The 19,667-nt window shown below is 37.0% G+C and overlaps 3 protein-coding genes across 3 annotated transcripts; all 3 read left to right on the top strand.

Annotated features, from left to right (window-relative positions):
* The first annotated feature begins 1,933 nt into the window (after positions 1–1,933).
* Positions 1,934–5,395, top strand: LOC102607677 (glucan endo-1,3-beta-glucosidase 12). The gene is made up of 3 exons (XM_006466411.4): positions 1,934–2,542; positions 2,645–3,862; positions 3,982–5,395. The coding sequence occupies exons 1-3, from the start codon at positions 2,485–2,487 to the stop codon at positions 4,011–4,013; spliced, it is 1,308 nt and encodes a 435-aa protein (XP_006466474.2). The 5' UTR covers positions 1,934–2,484; the 3' UTR covers positions 4,014–5,395.
* Positions 4,022–5,470, top strand: LOC127903739 (uncharacterized). Its single transcript, XM_052444417.1, has 2 exons — positions 4,022–4,089; positions 4,885–5,470. The coding sequence occupies exons 1-2, from the start codon at positions 4,022–4,024 to the stop codon at positions 5,468–5,470; spliced, it is 654 nt and encodes a 217-aa protein (XP_052300377.1).
* A 5,526-nt stretch (positions 5,471–10,996) lies between these two features.
* LOC127903738 (uncharacterized) lies at positions 10,997–11,713 on the top strand. Its single transcript, XM_052444416.1, has 2 exons — positions 10,997–11,338; positions 11,423–11,713. Exons 1-2 carry the CDS (start codon positions 10,997–10,999, stop codon positions 11,711–11,713), a joined length of 633 nt encoding a protein of 210 aa, XP_052300376.1.
* Positions 11,714–19,667: the final 7,954 nt, after the last annotated feature.

Below are 19,667 nucleotides of genomic sequence, written 5' to 3'. Positions count from 1 at the left end.
ATTTACGGACACGGCCAAAATCGCCGGATCCAGATTTTCTTGGCATCCGTGAGCACCAAGAATATGTTTGAGAAAAAGGGAGCCTCTAAATTACAATAATTGTAACATACATCCCTCATGTGAACCACACAAAATTATAAAACCCATAATTTATGTGGTTTACATAAAAAATGTATGTTACAATTATTGTAACTTAGCATTTCACTTGAGAAAATAGTAGCAAGGTCTTTCGTAAGTTGCTTTAGAATTGTGGAATGGGCCCACGATAACTTTTTCTTTCCCATTTGGTTAATCGGATGCAATTCTAGCTCACAAGGCAAACATGCCCTTTTTCTTTTATTATCTTTTTGGTTTCCTATGTTATATTTTTTAAAGTAAGGTGTACGTAGCACATGCATGCATGTTTTACATCTATTATATCAACTAGCTATAAAAATTACAAGACAAGGTTTTCTCTAGGCACATTGTTGCCATGCTTCCAGGTCCTTTCTCCCATTGGATCTCCTTTTTACAGGCCTCTTAATTAATATTATTGTTGTGTTGCTGATATCGGGCTATAGATAATGAAAAAATAAAACATAAATGAAAGTAGTTTTGCATTTTTGTCACCAAACTTGAGGATGTCAATTGTGAGAGCCATGATGGATGATTGGATGTGATAAGATTTCAACTCATCATGCCTAATTTGGTCGTGTAATTTCCTTCAATCACGCTTCTATCCTCGTGAAACCTCTATTTTGTTTTTATTAACCTAATAAATACATATAAATTATAGTATTAAAAGTGCTTATATTTGTATTTTCGTATTTAAAGTATATAATACTAAATGAGTGTCATACTGTCATTATGTAATAAAGTCAAAATTTATAAAAAAAATTTCCTAGTAGTCAAAAGGCTAAATAATTCATTTAAACAAAAAAAAAATGAGTATTTCATACAAATTAAGGGAATTAGCCAGCAGTCACAGCTTTGTATGTCTCTTTTTCAACATGAGTGGTTATTTGTTCAATTTCTTAGACGTCCAAGTGTCATTTTTCCTACAAATTGAGAATGATTTAGCAATAACAGACTACAATTTTATTTTTCCTTGTAAAAATTTAACTTATATTTAGAATTTGTGCATTAATTTTTTTTTTAATCTAGCTACGAGTGAGACCAATAATTAGATGAACAATAATAATAGTATTCTTAATTGTTTTTTTGGCTTCACGGAATCCGATAGAGCAATCAAATGTTTTGGAATGGTATAAGTACTGGTCAAACATAAACAGAAAGCTCCCCTTTTCCCATGAGGCAGAGCATCAACAAGAACAATCAAAATGCTATTGTCGCAAAAGATGAGAAAGAAACCAAAGTAGCCGGACGGCCGATACTATTGAATAGTGATTCTGGTGTGGTGCCGAAGATATCTAATCATACACATTGATGGAAATGTCTAACTAATATCAGTCGTCTGATTGATCATCTGGTCCCACAGATATGCTAGTTTCGTTGTCCTGGTGGGCCCCAAAATCTCTAATCCTTTTTGTTTTCTTCTGATACGTGGGCCCCAACAGGACCTGTGCCTTTCGTACGAATTCAGTCTCACATTTTGCTACTTTTGAAGGGCAAATGGTAACTTACATCTCTCATTATTGTCACTTGCTCCCCTTTTGAAGATGCCCTTCCCTGCCTGCCCAACAAACGGCAAGGTTAAGGCCAAAATACATAGACACTAACGTTATAAATGAAAATGCGACGTCGTATTCTTAAGGGAAGTCGCGACCCCTCACCTGTGGTCTCGTGATTATCTTGTCTGATTCATGAAAAGCAAAAGACGACCTCGATTAAACACTCTCTATCTCTCTCTCCCTCTCTCTCGTTTTAGTCGTTTATTATTACTGTTTTATTTTGTGCAGTGTGTGTCAGTGTGTGTATGTTGGGCTCTTGGGCTGGGTACTTCAAAAATCACAGCTCCCACACCAATAATGCACAGTCTTTTGCTCTTTTTGTTCTTTCTCCACGCGTCCCGATATTCAGGTGCCCAACAATGACCATTTTCTATTCTTGGTGGCCAAGTCTAGTTAAATTCAATGTAACATTTGCAAGGTTAATATCGAGTACAATTTATTAGAATTATTTTAATAATTTTATGTACTCTTTCTTTCTTTCCTTTCTTTTTTTTTTTGTGAAAAATGATTTTTGAGTTTCAAGTTGAAGTATTTTAGAATGTGCAGTGTGTAGCCTGTACAGGAGTAAAGCAAAATGCAAATGGCTTCTTTTGTACTCTAAAACCCCTCAACTCACTATGCATAAACACCTGCAGTATATAAAGAGAGAGAGAGAGAGAGAAACTCGTAAAAGCCAGGGTTCTATAACTCACTATTCATAACCCCTCAACTCACTATTCATAACTTCTCTGTTATGAAGTTACTTAATAGTTGAAAGAGTGCAAACTGTCTTCAAGATTTTACATTTTTCTCTTGCCCAGAGTCTACAACCAAAATGTTGAAGTTATTGTGGCTCTTCCACATCTTCTTTCTTTGTTTCCTGGGGTTCACTGGTAAGCAACTAAGCATCATTCATCAACTTGTGTTGCTTCTTACTTTTGTTTTACGGAGAATGAATGTCTTTAATGCAAGTTTTTCTTTTGTCTTTCTGGCAGGTGCAGGCCAAGAATCTATTGAACTTCTTTATGTCTATGACTCAACTCCAGAGCTTCTTCCAGCAGCATCTCACTCTGGTCTTCCTTTAGCAGTTCCTGTGAGTGAAAAAAACCTCGATGAAATCTCTAGCAGTGTTATAATGGCTGAGAGCTGGCTGAGGACCTATGTTCTGCCCCATTACCCAGCTACTAAAATCACCACCATTGTTGTGGGTAACAATCTTTTCTGCCAAAAACAGCAAGACCACAACTTGGGTCTAATTTTACCATCTCTCAAGAACATGTATCACTCTCTTAAAAGGTGGGGTTTGGAGAATGAAATCAAAGTTTCCCCTGCTTTCTCTTCCAGCTGTTTTATCCCAGATTTAACTCTCTTCAGAGACGATTTGATTAAGCAAGTTATTAAACCTCTGTTACAGTTTCTTCACACCGCAAACTCCACTTACTCCATTATCCCACCTCCAAAGTTATCTCCTTTGTCTGATAAAACTACCATCTTTGCGTCTTCTTACTTAGAATCAATGAAAAAGCTTGGATTTTTAACCGTCAACAAGATCAATGTGCTGATCCAAAACCCAAAAGGAACAAAACCCACGAGTAGAAAGCTCTCAGCAGAGGTAATTGACACCAAGATTATAAACCCATATCCAGCTAGACCAACACCATTACCAGAAATCACACCAATTCATTCCTCTATAGGATTTTCTATCCCTGCCCATGCAGCCAAAACGCCTCAGTCCCCACAACCTTACTCTGCTCCCGCACCATTGTCTTTCCCTTCATCTTCTCCACCGCCATTTGCTATCCCTTCTGCTGCTCCCCCGCCATTCACTTTCCCTTCATCTTCTCCGCCTCCATTTTCTTTCCCTTCAGACTCTCCACCACCAATGCCCTTCTCAATGGCGCCTGAACTCCCTCCCTGTAACCCTATAGATTATAATGTAGCGCCGGCGCCGGCGGCTGTAGGGGTGGTACAGAGGCTGTGGTGTGTAGCTAAGCCAAATGTGCCAGCTGATACTTTGCAGGAGGCAATGGACTATGCCTGTGGTGAAGGTGGTGCTGATTGTGAAGAGATCATGCCTCATGGGAACTGTTTCTATCCTGACACTGTTGTTGCCCATGCCTCTTATGCTTTCAATAGTTACTGGCAGAAGACCAAGAGAAATGGAGGGACCTGTGCCTTTGGTGGGACTGCTATGCTAATCAATGCTGATCCAAGTAAGCTTTTAAGAAACTAAAAATTACTTATAGCCTTCATGTATTCATTCAGAGTTAAAAGTGTTTTAAAGGTCTAGTGGGTCCTTTCTCCTAATTCTTTTGAGAATTGGTTGTTTCAGGTTTTCTTCACTGTAGGTTTCTTCTCAGTTGAAGACAGCAATGCAAATGGTTATGGAGACTGTTGGATCAGTGGGGTCTAATTCCGGGTTGATTTTCTTCAGCTTTTGGTATATTGCTGGTCTGATGAAGTAGTATTTAGAGATGGCTTTTTTGCTTTCTTTCTGACTGCTGTATTTATGGGGGGTACCCTAGGCAGGACTCTTTTGACTAATATGCTTTTGCTTTATCCAATAGATCTTGCTTCTCTTACAACTTCAAATTTTTATTTGCCCGTTATTTTGGCAATTCTCTTTATAGCATTTGACGAGGCTTGCTAAGAAGATGTGCGTTTAAATTGGCTTTACTAGTGAATTGTCGTCTATCATATGGACATGATGCATAAAATTAATTGGCTGCTTCAGACCATTTTGTTTCTCCAATTTGGTACGTTGATTTTGTTATGATAAGGATCATCGATAAGGGATGTAAAACAAATAGGTTTAACCTCAAGCTTCATATAGAAACAAAATGAACTTTATAAGTGAATTTTGTTGAATACAGTGGATTTGGATGGTAGAATTGAGACTGAGTTCATTGTGTGATATCGTTTTGGAAAATTTGCTCCGGGTCAAACCCTGAAAATGAAACGCACCATTTTTATTAACCCGCAAAACGCACCGTTTTGCCAAGCCCCTTTCCTTTATCGATTAAGTGCAGCACAGCCATTCGAAGTCCTCAATCCACAATCAGTAATAAATTCCGATTCTTTTCAAATCGGAAGGGAGCCCTCCAGAAGGTCAATTCCATGATATAATTAGATTGATGGAAGATATGACAAAGCAGCAAAAAAATTGTAGAGAAGGAATCAATTGCAGCTCTACTTTGGGTGATATGAAACGCTAGGAATAAATGGCTTTTTGAAGGGAAACAAGAGGCTCCAGATTAGTAGCAAGAGTTGAATCAGTTGTGGAGTCTCTTAAAAATGTCAGCCAGTATGATGGGTTAAGGCCAAATCAGAAAAGGGAGGCTAAGGAAAACCAGGGGCATTCTCTTCCAAATGGGTGGCTAAAGGTAAATGTAGATGCTGCAGTGAACGCTGAGAAACAGGTAGCTGGGCTGGGGGTGGTAATAACAGACGGGAACCAAAATTGTATAACTGCTGCCATTAACACTTCTAGATACTTTGGCAACGTGGCAATGGCTGAAGCTGCGGCTGTGAAATGGGGATTGCAGGTTGCTTTGAGAGTGGGGGGAACCTATGTGTTGCTTGAATCGGACTGTCATGAAGTAGTAGAGATTATAAATAACAGAGACAGCAGAATTTCAAGGCTCAACACACACATAGATCTTGAAGGGTTTTGCAGTTGGGGTTATGTAGTTGGGTTTTGTGGTGAAGTGAAAAATCGAAAGAGAAAGATGAGTTTTCTGTTTCTTTATTACAAGAGAAAGATGAGTTTGATACAGAGCTGGAATGCTCAAGCAAAACGACGTTGTTTTAAGAAAAATTAAAACGACCTAAAAAAACTAATAAAACGGTGTTGTTTTATTAAAGCTTCGGGGCTTGACCCGGGGTTTGACCCGGGGCATCTATCAGCGCTCTATCGTTTTATTCAACTGATGGATGTAGAAACTTGCTAACCACCAATTTTCTTCACGGATGCCAACTATAGTTGAGCCTTGAAGTGGAGAATTGCCATCACATGCTGATTTTTAAAGTGCCAGTGTAAACTGTATACTGTTCTTCTCAGTCTATTGCTGAACAGATATGGGAGTCTCTTTCCTTACGTTTTTTCTCTGAAAACAACTAAGGATGAGAGAAAGTACAGAGTCGTCATGACTTTCATTAGTCACTCCTGAGAGTGAGTGGTTTTTTTAGTTTCCTCTTTCGTTTGTTTTTTCAAGTTCCTTGATAGCAGCCTTTATTGATTTTCAGCATTAAAGTCTCCTTTTGTTTTGTTTGGTTGGTTGGAGTAGTTGTAGCGACTGGAAAACAAGCAATTTCAGTCTTTTTTGTGTGCGTTTTTTCAAAAATTAGATGGATGCAGAGGATTTAATCAAAAGATGTAGAGCGATAAAGTTAAGTGACGAGGAAGAAGGGAGATTTTCTTTCAAGAGGAGTATGAAAGCAAAGGGGGAGAAGATCGTGGCAGGTTGTCTGATTGGTAAAGTTCTTCATACGAGGGAAGTGAGTATAGAAGGTTTGAAGTTAGCAATGAGCAGGGTGTGGAAAATCTCTCGTGAGGTAAAAATTGAGAAGCTTGGCGATAATGTTTTCATGTTCAAATTCGGATCTGAGGTGGATAAACGAAGCATACTGGTGGGTGGTCCGTGGCATTTCGATAGAGCTCTTATTGTGCTTGTTGAACCGGTTGGAATAGGAGACATCAAGAAGCAAAGCTTCAGTCAAGTTTCTTTCTGGGTACAAATACATGACGTGCCTATTATGTGTATGTCCAAGGAGATGGCAACACAATTGGGGGCAGTGATTGGCAAGGTAGAAGAAGTAGACACAGATGATGCAGGGGAATGCTTAGGCCCATTTTTAAGATTGAGAATCTCGGTGGATATATCAAAGCCTTTGAAGAAGATAATTGAGTTAGAACAAGAGGAAGAAGATGCAGAGGATATCCCCATGAGGGTAATGTATGAGCGGCTGCCTGATTTTTGCTTTTGCTGTGGGAGGATTGGCCATCAATATAGGGAATGTGCCCACTACATATCTCAATCAAAAGATGAACTAGCATATGGCCCATGGCTCAGAGCAATCACCATAACGGAAAAATTAAGACAAAGCAGGAGAAAGGATAGATGGGATACGGATTTAGGCGGGTTCCAAAAAAGGTTTTCAACTCCCACAAAAACAGACTTAGGGCGAAATGGAGAACCAGAAGGGCAGAGAAAACCAGCAGAATCAGGTCAAAGAGAAGAACCAGACGGGGCCCAAGTAAACCCGGGTTTGGATAACTTGGATATTGCAAAGAATGGAGACCATATGGCTATAGAAGGACATTTAATGCATGATGCTACAAAGCAAGGTGGGCTAGGAGCTAGCTGTAAGGAAAAAATGGATGCAGCTGACAAGGGCACAGTGCATCGGGAAAGAGATATGAGATCAGAATGTATGGGCGGGAAAGAAAAAGAGAGGGAAGCGGGAAATCAAAACAAAAATTTGGAAAATGGACAGCTCTCCAGCCTGGAAAAAGCGGGAAAATTTGTGCGGGTTATTGATGATAGTAAAGGGGCTTTAGTAACTATAGTTGAAATTCAAAAAACAACTGAGGTGACATCACAAATGGAGTCGAAAATTGAGAATGTAGACAATGGGCCGAGAGAAGACAGAATAAAGCCCAAAAAAAGAAAATGGAAACTCCAAGCCCGAAGTGTGGAAGACATCGTGGGGGCAAAGGAGGGGATGCCCAACTCCAAAAGGCTTGCTAGTTCGATGGATTGGGAGAGCCCGCGATCAAAAAAGAACAAAACTAGCAGCTCACAAACTGAAAAACGTCCATCTCACTATCAGAAGGTTCCTGTAATAGGAACGAAGTTGAATTTTGAAAATGAAGAAAGTGCAGGTTGGGCGAAGGATCAAAATGAGAAGAAAGAGACATTGGCGGAGGCTGGGAGTCAGCCCCGCCGACAACCATGAAACTCATCAGTTGGAACGTTCGAGGGCTGGGCAAAGCTCGAACGTTCCGTGAAACCCAGCAAATGGTGCAGGAGCATAGGCCTCAAATTTTGTTTCTTTGCGAAACAAAAATGATGCCTAAGCAAATGCAAAATACAGCAAGAAGATTACAGTTCCAAAATTGCTTTAAAGTCAGTCGGAAAGGTTTGGGAGGTGGGTTGGTTATGATGTGGACTTCGGAGGTAACGTTAGAGGTAAAATCCTTCAGCAACCACCACGTGGATGCTGTTGTTCATAGTGAGAATGGAAGCTATTGAAGATGCACTGGGATTTATGGGCACCCAGAATCAGATCAAAAAAGGCACACCTGGGAGTTGTTGAGAAGGTTAGCTGCTTTAACATCGCTACCTTGGTTATGTTTTGGTGATTTTAATGAAGTGCTGAATTTAAATGAGAAGCTTGGTGGGAAAGAAAAAAGTGTGAGTAGGGTTAATGATTTCAGGGAAACAATTAGAGATTGTGCGTTACGGGATTTGGGTTACTCTGGTTACCCCTTCACATGGTCAAATAAAAGGGCTGGTTCCCATATCATTGAGGAGAGATTGGATCGGTTTTTGTGTGATAGTAGCTGGGGAAACTACTTCCAGGAGAAAGCAGCTGTGCATCTTGTCTCTTGGAGTTCTGATCACACTCCAATTTTGATGGAGGTCTTGGAAAAGGGTAAGGGTAAACGGTATATGAGGAGAACTTTTCATAGAGTCCATTACGAAGATATGTGGAGTCCGTACGAAAAATGTAGGGAGATAGTAAAGCATGAATGGAAGGATGGGAGTTGCTGGACCAAGAATAACCCGGTTGAGTTGTTCAGGAGAAAGTCAAAAGACTCCTTGGCTGATTTAAAAATTTGGAGCAAGCAAGAGTTTAATGGAAGAGATAAGAAGCTGAAGCAGCTCAAAAATAAGCTAAAAGAGATGAAAAATCAGTTTAGCCACTTTGATAATAGGGAGGAGATGCAAAGGATTGAAAATCAGATTGACAATATTTTGATAGATGAAGAAATTTTTTGGAAGCAAAGATCAAGGGCAGATTGGTTAAAAGAGGGAGACAGAAATACGAAGGTTTTTCACGCAAAAGCTTCAGCTCGGAAGAAAAAAAATCGGATCAGTGGGCTGGAAGATGAAAATGGCAAGTGGATTGAAGAAGATGACAAAGTGGAGCAGCTGATTTGTGACTACTTTACCCATATTTTTACCACGACAAACCCTTCACAGAGCCAACTACATGCAGCCCTTGAAACTGTTCCAGCAAAGCTCACAGAGGATATGAGAAAGTTTATGGATCAACCGTTCACAACTGAGGAAGTAGAAGGAGCTCTTGCTCAAATGTGCCCTACAAAAGCACCAGGTCCAGACGGGCTCCCTGCAGCCTTTTTTCAGAAACATTGGAGCTCAGTTAAAGAGGGAGTCTTCAAAACATGCTTACACATTCTAAACGAGGGAGGTAACCTAGCACCCTTAAATCATACTTTTATTGCTTTGATCCCAAAAACCCAAAAGCCTAGGAAAGTGTCGGAATTCCGGCCAATTAGTCTTTGCAATGTCATTTATAGAATTGTTTCTAAGACAATGGCTAATAGGCTTAAGCAAATTTTAGATGACATTATTTCCCCAATGCAAAGTGCTTTTGTCCCTAGTAGACTTATCACCGATAATGTTATCATTGCATATGAGTGCCTAAACAAAATCAGGCAGAGTAAGGGAAATAGGGAGGGTCTGGTAGATATAAGCAAAGCTTATGATCGCATTGAGTGGGTTTTTGTTAAGGGTGTAATGCAAAAGCTGGGTTTCCCTAAAAAATGGATAAATTTAGTAATGAACTGTATTTCTACAGCAAGTTTTTCTGTGCTGATAAATGGAGTGGCAAAAGGGCTAATTCATCCCCAACGAGGGCTAAGACAAGGCTGCCCCCTCTCACCATACCTTTTTATCATGTGTGCTGAAGTTTTTTCTAATATGTTGGTGCATGCAGAACATCAAAACCTTGTCCATGGTCTGAGATTCAGCAAAAACATTTCAGTCACCCACCTTCTTTTTGCAGACGACAGTCTGATTTTCTCAAGAGCCTCTAGCTTTGATTGCAAAAATTTGAAGAGGCTTTTTGATTGCTACACTGCAGCCTCTGGACAAGTTTTTAATTATGAGAAATCTTCTATGTTCTTCAGCTCTAATACAAGCAGCAGCCATATGGAGGAAATCAAAGGAATTTTTGCTTTAAATGTGGTCTCAAAACATGAAAAATATCTTGGTTTACCTTCTATGGTGGGGAGGAAAAAGACTAGCTTTTTTAATAATATAAAGCTGAGACTTTTGACCAAGTTATCTAGTTGGGAAAGCAAATTTTTTTCCAATGGGGGTAAAGAAGTGTTGATTAAAGCTGTTGCTCAGGCTGTGCCAGCCTATGCAATGAGTGTTTTTAAGATCCCTCATAGCTTTTGTGATGACATTGAGAAGGCTATTGCTCGTTTCTGGTGGGGTTCCTCTGAAACAAAAAGAAGCATTCACTGGATAAGGTGGGAACGGTTGTGCCACGCCAAGATAAGGGGGGGATTGGGTTTTAGAGATTTCTCTAGTTTTAACCAAGCCTTAATTGCTAAGCAAGGGTGGAGAATTCTGCAGCACCCTGACTCTTTAATGGCAAAGATTTTGAAAGCCAAATATTTTAAGCATTCTGGTTTTATGGATGCGAAATTGGGTTCACACCCCTCTTTTGTTTGGAGAAGTATATTATGGGGTAGGCAGGTGCTCCATAAAGGCCTAAGATGGAGAATCGGCAATGGTAGTCAGGTTTTAATCTCCAGTAGCAATTGGATAAAAAACCATCAGCTTCCCAGTTTGGTTCCAAATCCAGATCTACCTCCTGAAACTGTAGTTGCTGACCTTATTGATGAAAGTCACCAATGGAAGGAAGATATGGTTTTCCAGCACTTTCCAATGGATATTGCAAAGAGGATCACAAGAACCCCTCTCCCAAAAACTCCCCAGCAGGATCTTCTCATTTGGAAATATGATAAGCACGGAATTTACTCGGTGAAGAGTGGGTATCAATTGGCTGTTAAGCAAAAATTCCAAAATTATCCAAGTTGCTCAGATGTTACCAAGTCAAGGTGGGAGGTGATATGGGCTACGGATCTTCCAGAAAAAGTCAAGATTTTTATTTGGAGGGCTGCTCAAAATCTTCTCCCTACAGTTGGAAATCTATGGAGGAGGAGGGTGGTGAAGGATTATTTTTGCCAAAGATGTAATTGCAGAGGAGAGGATGTCTTCCATGCTTTATTAGAGTGCAGGGCAGCAAAAAGGGTTTGAAAGTTGACTGAATTTTATAAGGATGTAAAGCAATTAGCTCGGCAAGACATGTTGAGTGTGCTGCAGGATTTAACTGTGAAGAGAAAAAAGAATGAGCTGGAGCTTGTTGTTGCGGTGTGCTGGGCCATCTGGTACTCTAGGAATCGTTTGGTGTTTGAAGGAAAGGATGAAGATCCAAAAAATTCAGTGGCCAGAGCAATTGCTATGGTGGAATCATACAGGCGAATAAAAGTTCCAAATGAACAAAATTCTCCAGGCCATAGCAGAATCAGTCAACTAGAATGGGCAAATCCTCCAAAGGGGTGTTATAAAGTCAACGTTGATGCTGCAATCAATGTTTCAAACCAAAAGGCAGGGTTGGGGGTAGTCATTAGAAACTCTGTAGGTAAGGTTGTTGCTGCAGCAGTCTAAGGAACTCCATATAGGGGAGATGTGGCGTGTATGGAGGCTGAAGCTGTTCTGTTTGGTATTCAGAGTGCCCAACAAGCAGCTGTTTTCCCAATAATTATTGAGTCCGATTCAAAGGAAGTGGTGGACCTATCTTTAAAGAAAAAGATCAGCAAGACTGAAATTGAGTGGAAAATTGCAGAAATCCAAGCAAATCTGGAAAATCAGAATGTGTCCTCGCTGTCATATGTCCCTAGAAGCTGTAACTCTATTGCTCATTCTATTGCAAAGATAGCTCTAGGTTTTGAAAGTCAAGTCTTTTGGCTGGAAAACTTTCCAGAACATATCAGATGTACTCTTGCTAAGTTCATCAATTGAAAAGCTTTACTTTTCTCATCAAAAAAAAAAAAGTGTAAACTGTATACTTGCCTGCCTACTCAGTCAAAGCTCATTAGCCCTTTCACAAATGGCGAAAAACTGCATCGGTTTGGAATCATAATTTAGAAATCTTATTTTGAGCCAACCAATCAATTCCGATAGAGCAAGTCTATATTATCTATTTCTTAACTAAAAAAAGTTTCTATCTTTTGTGAAACGAAAAGTGAAATACGTTGATCAGTAGTATCATCGAATGCATTTTCTTACGAAAGTTATACCAAAAGTCTGGGGACTGCTTGAAATTAACAGGACAATTTTTTCCGTTGTTATCTGACCTTAGTTACATAATCATAATTCACAAAAATCTCCTTATGTGATGTGGGTTGACTCGAAAGCTAAAACTATGAGATAAGGGCCCGAGATTTTGCCGTTTTGGACTTAACTACAATGAACTTAATTGCTTTGGAAAATGTATGTTCTTCACTTCATTGTTGTGCCCTCTACGTCTTCTTCACTCTCTGTTTCATTGCTATTATTTCTTTTATCTAATAATATAATTTTTAGGAACTTGGATAAATTGGATATCCTTTGTGACTAATCTGACTGAGTGCTTCTGGCATTTTATATAATACCTATGGAAGCTTGATTGATTTAGTGTTATATCTATATATGTATATGCAGATTCTTTAAATTCTTTATTTATTTTCATTAGAAATTATACATTATATTATCGCGTTGCCTTCATTTTCACAAGCGAAGTGAATTTTCTGGGGGCCCCCCCCCCCCCCCCCCCCCCCCACCCCCCCACAGCAAGGTGTATCTTTGTTACTGCTTGAAACTCGTTCAAGCAAGGCCCGGCTCGTATGAGTCAGCTTCAGGCCCGGGGGACTATTGTTACTAAGATTACTCCAATCGCACGGATAAAAAATACAAAAAACCAAAAAACAAAAATCTCACACATATCATAAGAACAAATGACAAATGAGAATAAATTTGAAGTCAGTGATATTGACTGACCCGAAAGCTTAAGCTATTAGCAGTCATTAGATGAAGGTTAGAGGTTTTAAGCCACAGCACACCTTATTGCCACGTGTAGAGAGGTTCAGACCAGTCGTTGTGCCCCGGTCCAACCGAACCCCCGGTTTTGTTTCATATCTAAATTGTGAGAGAAATGAATCAAGAAGTACACCTGTCCCTGAGCAGAGAGTCCGTTTGCCAGCGAATACGGATCATATGATACTACTGATGCGAGGAGGTGCAACCAGCCAGTAGCACATTAAAATTACAAAAAGATTGCAGGCTTGCAGCAAATATAGAGTGGGCCTCCAGGCAACCCAAGTACACAGGTCCTTTCTCAATTGCTCACTTTTCAAAACTACATTATTTATTACTGTATCCTATCATCCAGTTCAAGAAGATAAAATTTCTGCCATACACTCAATTTGATTAGAATGATAACAAATGTTTGAGACAAGATTAAGAAATGAAAGATTCTCATTCTCACTGTTGATCATTGCTTGGCAGACAGAGCAAAGAAGCAGAGTTTCCAGCTTTGCCTTCTTCTGAAGCATTAGCTCTTTCTTCATTCTGAGCAGAGCGTTAAAAAAAAAAAAAAAAAAAAAACAAACACATTAGGCAAACAAAGATAATACATTGAAGATCAACTACAAGCCAAAATTTGAACATTCAAGCAAAATCATCAAATTGCCAAAAACCTTGGACCGGATAGAAATCCATTTAACTCATCCAAAAAAAAAAGACTGGTTATATTTCAATACTCTATTTTCTTTTGAATAGGTAACATCTCATCGTAACACCAGTCCAGCCACTACTAGTCGCGTTAATAACGAAGAGCAGCTTTTGTTCTGCTGGATGACCCATCAAAGGATGATCTTGTTGATGACATTTATAGAAAGCAATTTAGAAATATTTCTCCAGACTTACTTCTGATCTTTGCCTGTTTGTCATTGTGAACAACAGAGAGCCAGCTATAAGAAAGGATGTGCCAATCTGGCTATGCAAGTTGCCATCCAGTTATTTCAACTAGGTTGTTTCTAAGTGGAACTTAACTCGATTATTCACGGTGACTAATAACGAGCAAGAAAAACTGGCATACCTAGGTATCGGAAAGTAGTTTATGAAAACAAAACCAAAAATATGTTTGTTTCTAATCTCTCACCAAGTGTTTAAAAAATACGAGTTCATCTAGTAATATCACATAAATACATAACTATAGTGGTTTGAAGTTCATTATAGGTACACATAACTATAAGATCGTAAAATTTACGCACAAGCATGTCTACGGGAACCTGCAAATGATAAAAAATGAGATTTCAAGCAATTTACTATTGTGGAAACAAATAGTAAAATCCAATATCAATTAAGAATGGTAAAATGTCGGGCAAAGCCCGCTCGGCCTAAACATGTCTTTTTTGGAACCAAACTAGGCCCAACTCGAATCAAACTTCTTTCGGGCCTAGCCAAGAAACCAAAATTTTACATTCTACACTTTTTAAAATTTTTAATATGTTTTGTAAAATTTTAATTTATAAAATTTATTTTTTAAATTGAAATAATATAATTATAATTTTCAAAAATTTTAATTATTTTTGGAGTTTTTGGGCCTGGATGGGTTTCACTTAAAAAATTCGAGTATTTATAAAACATACTTGGGTCAAGAAGGCTTTTCTTAGATAGTATCTGATATTGATATAAATGATGCTTGTGTGAATAGAAAAATATATGGATTATGAAACTTGTATGAGCAAGAAAATTAAAGAAATTATAATGCAATCTTTATATTTATGGATAAAAAAAGTCCAGTAAGTTTTGTATAATTTTGTGGAATGGGTGTTAGAAAATGAGAACAAAAATTATAAAAGTGAAAGCGTCTTCCCTTTCAATTGTTCATTAAAAAAAAAAAAAAATCACAGAAGAGCAATGGTGTATAATAGTAATTATGTACGTGTACGACTATCTCAAACCCAACAAAATAAAGACTTCAATTTTAAGAAAGATTCACAATTTTCATGGTCCTAAAACTTCTTTCAAACCTGATAAAAATTAAATTTTTGTCTCATCAAAGGATTCTCGTTGTTCTATCCGCTCCTTTTATTGGTGTGAAGAATTTCAATTCAAGTGTGAGCGCGAAGCTTTAAATAGACATGAATTTGTCTTCTTAGGTAAAATTTCACCTTGGGATAAAAATGTAAATATATTCACAAAGAGTTTGGAGGGGGGCTGCTAATAGCTCAACTCGTTCACAAGTCCTTCTGAACCGAATGGCCTCTGGGCCAGCCGGCCCCTCTCATTACATGGACTCAAGTCTGGCGGGTAATCATGATGTCAAGAGCTTTCATTTGCTTTCTTGCCTTTTAGTAATTTACCCATCAGTAAAATGATGACATATATAATAGATATATGCCACGCGCAGATGAAATAGCAGAATCCGATCGACCTACTTTTTAAATGGAATCTGTCTTTTAGCAGATTCCATTAACAGCAGGGAACAGAAGACACAACTGTCCACCAGCTAGCCTTAATGTAATGGCAATTCAGGAATCTCCATGACTGAATGTCTAAAGAGAATTGCTGAATCCTGAATCATGTACAATGATGGACTGAGCTGTGTCTCATGTTTTGTTTGCTTCTTGTTTTTCTCCCATACAAAATAAAAAAAGCCTGCAGCCAATGCCAAGCACCCCTACTCTCTCTCTTTTTTTTTTTTTATTCCAAAATAATTCAAGTTTCAAAGTTCAGAATATATCATCAACAGTAGTATTAAAGCATCTTATGATGCAGTATTGGTGATACCGAGTGGCCGTCGCCGTGGCCCCCCTTCATCACTGTTTGTCGTCTTGCAAATCCCAGTCTGTAGATTCTTCTGTGCCGTGATCAATCTCTTTTGTCCACTTATGTTCATGGTCGCTTCTTCAATTTATATAATCAATGACTATAATCTCTCTCTCTATATATACTCTCCTACAAATTAAAATTACCTAACAATTATTAATTGAGTGTTTATTTCATAAATTTAAGCTTTGTTTGGCATCTTAGTTGCGGCTCTAAGGCCACATCTTCTTCTGTGGATGGAAGTTCTAATATTAAACATCACTAACTATGATTTGTGAAGTAAAAGTTATTCGTTAAAAACCAAAGTTGCACATTTAAGCTTGTCAATACAAATAGTTGTGAAGGAACTAACCTATGTTATATATATAAAAGATCTGATGATCATGTGATAGCTGAATGGAGGCATGATGAATTCTGGGAAAGATGATGAGCAAAACCATGCATGGTCATTATTATGGTTGGTTACTTGGCACTTCAAAGAAACTACAATATAATAATTATAAAGCTTAAAAGAATATCGCAAACTCTGAAAAAGAAAAGCCTAACTCTCCGGAAAATGGTCCGTCAAGATTAAGGACCACACAGATCGATCGTTTGAATAATGTTAAAACTCTCTGTCACGGTATATATATATATATATATATATATATATATATATATATATATATATATATATAATGATCAGGTTACATGTAATTATATCATATCATATCAACAAAAATTGATACTGGCAACTCAACTGTATATATTAACAATAATGATATTTGCACGGCTCGTGAATTAATATATACAAAACCCTAACTGCAGCAACTCGTTCGATAATTTCAGTAATTTGAGTATAAATCATGGCAGTGGCAGAGCACATTAATATATGTATATATACGTAATTTTTTTCCCATTGACGCAAGCATTGTCTGATCATGTACAAAAATAAAATACTAAAAGTAATTTTTATATTCCGTGATTACGGGTGGGTGGGTTTGAGACTTTGAGATTCCTCTCTAATATTCTTAAACACACTCCAAATAATAATTTCAAGTATGCATACATACATACATACATACATACATGCATACATATTATATATATATATATATACACACAATACACACACACACGCATGCACATTTTTGTTTGGAGTCAGGAAGAGAAACATTTTCGATCTTCCAAGAAAAAAAATGAAGAGAAAACACTCGAGTCTCGACGACATATGCTTCTTCAAAGAATACCATAATTTTTTTTTTGGTTAAAAAAATTATTTCTTGTTCTTTAATATATTGATATTTATTCTCAAGTTGAGTTTTTTAATTTATTTATTTTTATTTTAAATATCTAGTTAAAAAATTAAGAACTTATAGATAATTATCCAAGTGCCATGAACAAAATCACTTTTGAAACCGGAACTTCATGCATGCATGTGTGTTTTCTTTATTTAATTATTGAAATGATTAAATGGCTAATCAACATCATTCGCTGCAAATTCATTGAACCCCGATTACTGAGATTAATTTAACTTTATACAAATTATGATAAATATTATTAATCTTTTGTGTCAGGGAGATCTTTTTCTTTTTAATTAAGTTATCACTTCAAAACATTGAGTAACATGATGAGTTCATGGTCCTCACTTGATGCCCATAGGTTCCCAATGCTCTTTATACTCATTTCTATGACTAAACATAAGAATCCATGGTCATGTGCATTGCCATAATTACCTAAATTTGAGTAACAAATGTATATAAAGCTTCTTCGTCTTTTTATTTTTTTTTCCTGCCTGAATTAATGCTAATAAAGTAGTCTGTGTATGAATTGTATATATAAACAAATGTATCTTTATTTTTTTAAGAAAATTTTTTATATATATTCGAGTTCGAGTTCTCTCGTTTTTAGTAAGTTTCAATAGAATCAGCTCCCAACACTCTTTATTATAAATGCTTTTTTGGTGCTTTGCTGTTCTTACAAACAGTTTCATCAGTTCAATCAAATTTGATAAAACAAAGTTTATCAATCTTCTAACTATCCAAAAACATTTTCCTCTAGAGGAGTAATAGAGTCCAAAGAAGTACCTAAAAATGGTGAAGCAATAAAGGAGCTCAGTCCTATCCTAAAATTCAGGAATTTGCGATATCGCCAGAAGGATATATAGCTTCCAATAAAGTACTAGAACTACATAAAGATAATGCCTTGCAAAAATCTTCACCAGAAACACCACATGGTGATGGGTCAATTGTTCACACACTCCAAACACAAAAGTGACATTCATAATTGTTTCAAGTGGGCGCATACATCTACAAAGCCTGTGGAGCTCCAAGTGGTCGATAGGTATGTGTGTGCAGGACATTTCAGTCTCCACAAGCTCACCCACACTCGCAGGGAAGCATATTTTTTTTTTAAAAAAAAAAAGATTATGCAGGACTGAGAAGATAATTGATTCAAAGTGATGTGGTGATATAAATAAAACTGAGCATTATCATTGGGATAAGTTATTTAAAGGTTGGGGAGAATGTGATAAATTCATAGTGACTATGTATAAATACTGGAGCTTTGCATTGAATGTGAGGTGAGAGGAATATAAATGTTGTTAATGAAATCGGATAAGGGAAATTAAATATTGCGGTCGCAATTTGTCCACTGGGAAGAAGGAGAAGAGAGACTTCATAATTTTGATTGGACTAATTAATTAAGAAATTATCAAATAAATGAAACATTCATGAATGGATTTTTTTTTTTAATCCTGCTGTCGGATTCATAGATACGAAAGCATATAGCTTAATTCACGAGAGTCAAATGAACCAAGACCAATGTATTACTTGTATGCTGTTTAATAAAGTTCATGCTAAAATAATTTTTTAAGGAATTTTATTTAATTAGTCCTTTGAGTTTAAATTTTTAATGCTTTTCAAATGATTATCACACTAATAAATGAATTGGTCGGTATAAAATCCATTGCCACGCTAATTAATTTATTGTATATCGATAAAACAAAAAAGCTAGCGAATAAATTAGTGGAAAGGATATTTATATCAACACTTCATCTCTTTGAAATATTTTTGTACAACGCACAAATTTATTTACCATATGAATGATTTAAAATGAAAAAAAAAGTTATATCTTGTCAATTGTTCATAATCTATGTTTAGATATCTTTAGTTCCGTATTAAAAAAAAAAATATTATTAACATACTAGATTCGTTAGAATGAATCATTTATTAATTGAGTGTCTTCATTTTCTTTTTTATCCAGACACACTATTAAATTATAGTTAATTTTTAATTTATTATTAAATTATACAGTTTAATAAAATTGTTTTAATTAATTATATTAAATTGTATGATTAAATAGTATGTTCACACGAAAAAATATATAAATACTTATATGAAAATGATTATATAAAGAGAGGGGGGTACTTTAATAAGTAATGGGGATATTTTAACGTAATATTACAGCGGAAATAGAAAATGTATAAATGAAAAAAGAAGGTAGACAAAAGAAAAGTGGCCAAGTTCGAACTGAAAAGCCATCACTAATCTAAGACCATGTGATGATACCCAGAATCCAGCCGAAGGTCCACTTAATATTGTAATCGAATGAGCCGATAATATCGGCAATATATCATATTATCGCGAGAGAAGAAAAACAGGAGGCAACAATTAAAGTCAGTTGGTTGGTAAAGTCAGTTGGTTGGTGTGAATAGTTCGGCACTCTCATTTATTAAGAGAGGTTAGGGGTTCAAGCTCCACTCTCGTACGTAATCACCACTTTGAGCAGTACTTTATCCTTTACGAATAGATCTGATAAAAATATTAATTAATCTGAATTATGATACAAATTTAAAAATATATTTCACAATTATAATTTATTTAGGACCATCTCGTGATTAAAAAAAAAAAAAAAACAGGAGGCAGCCTTAGTAGCAATTATCTTTTACTCTTTTAATTTTCAAAATGTTTAATTTAATAAAGAAGAAAAATGAGATGGATGGCATTGTTATCAAAGTACGCGCGAGATGATGGACGTGGATGGGTCGTTTTCTGGTACATGGGGGCTGTTTCTCACTAAAACGGAGGTAAAGTAAAGCAAAGTAATGGGATGGAGTCCGAGT

This window comes from Citrus sinensis, chromosome 7 (genome assembly GCF_022201045.2).
Source record: "Citrus sinensis cultivar Valencia sweet orange chromosome 7, DVS_A1.0, whole genome shotgun sequence".
Classification (NCBI taxonomy): Eukaryota; Viridiplantae; Streptophyta; class Magnoliopsida; order Sapindales; family Rutaceae; genus Citrus; species Citrus sinensis.
The sequence above is the reverse complement of the archived record's forward strand: the minus strand, read 5'-3'. Positions and strand labels throughout refer to the sequence as shown.

Excerpts from the sequence above, each read along its gene's own strand:
- LOC102607677 (XM_006466411.4), top strand. The coding sequence starts at position 2,485 with ATGTTGAAGTTATTGTGGCTCTTCCACATCTTCTTTCTTTGTTTCCTG. Across the intron at positions 2,543-2,644 it reads TTGTTTCCTGGGGTTCACTG|GTGCAGGCCAAGAATCTATT; the intron begins GTAAGCAACTAA and ends TCTTTCTGGCAG. Across the intron at positions 3,863-3,981 it reads GCTAATCAATGCTGATCCAA|GTTTTCTTCACTGTAGGTTT; the intron begins GTAAGCTTTTAA and ends TGGTTGTTTCAG.
- LOC127903739 (XM_052444417.1), top strand. The coding sequence starts at position 4,022 with ATGCAAATGGTTATGGAGACTGTTGGATCAGTGGGGTCTAATTCCGGG. Across the intron at positions 4,090-4,884 it reads TTGATTTTCTTCAGCTTTTG|GGAAACAAGAGGCTCCAGAT; the intron begins GTATATTGCTGG and ends GGCTTTTTGAAG.
- LOC127903738 (XM_052444416.1), top strand. The coding sequence starts at position 10,997 with ATGTTGAGTGTGCTGCAGGATTTAACTGTGAAGAGAAAAAAGAATGAG. Across the intron at positions 11,339-11,422 it reads TTAGAAACTCTGTAGGTAAG|AGTGCCCAACAAGCAGCTGT; the intron begins GTTGTTGCTGCA and ends TTTGGTATTCAG.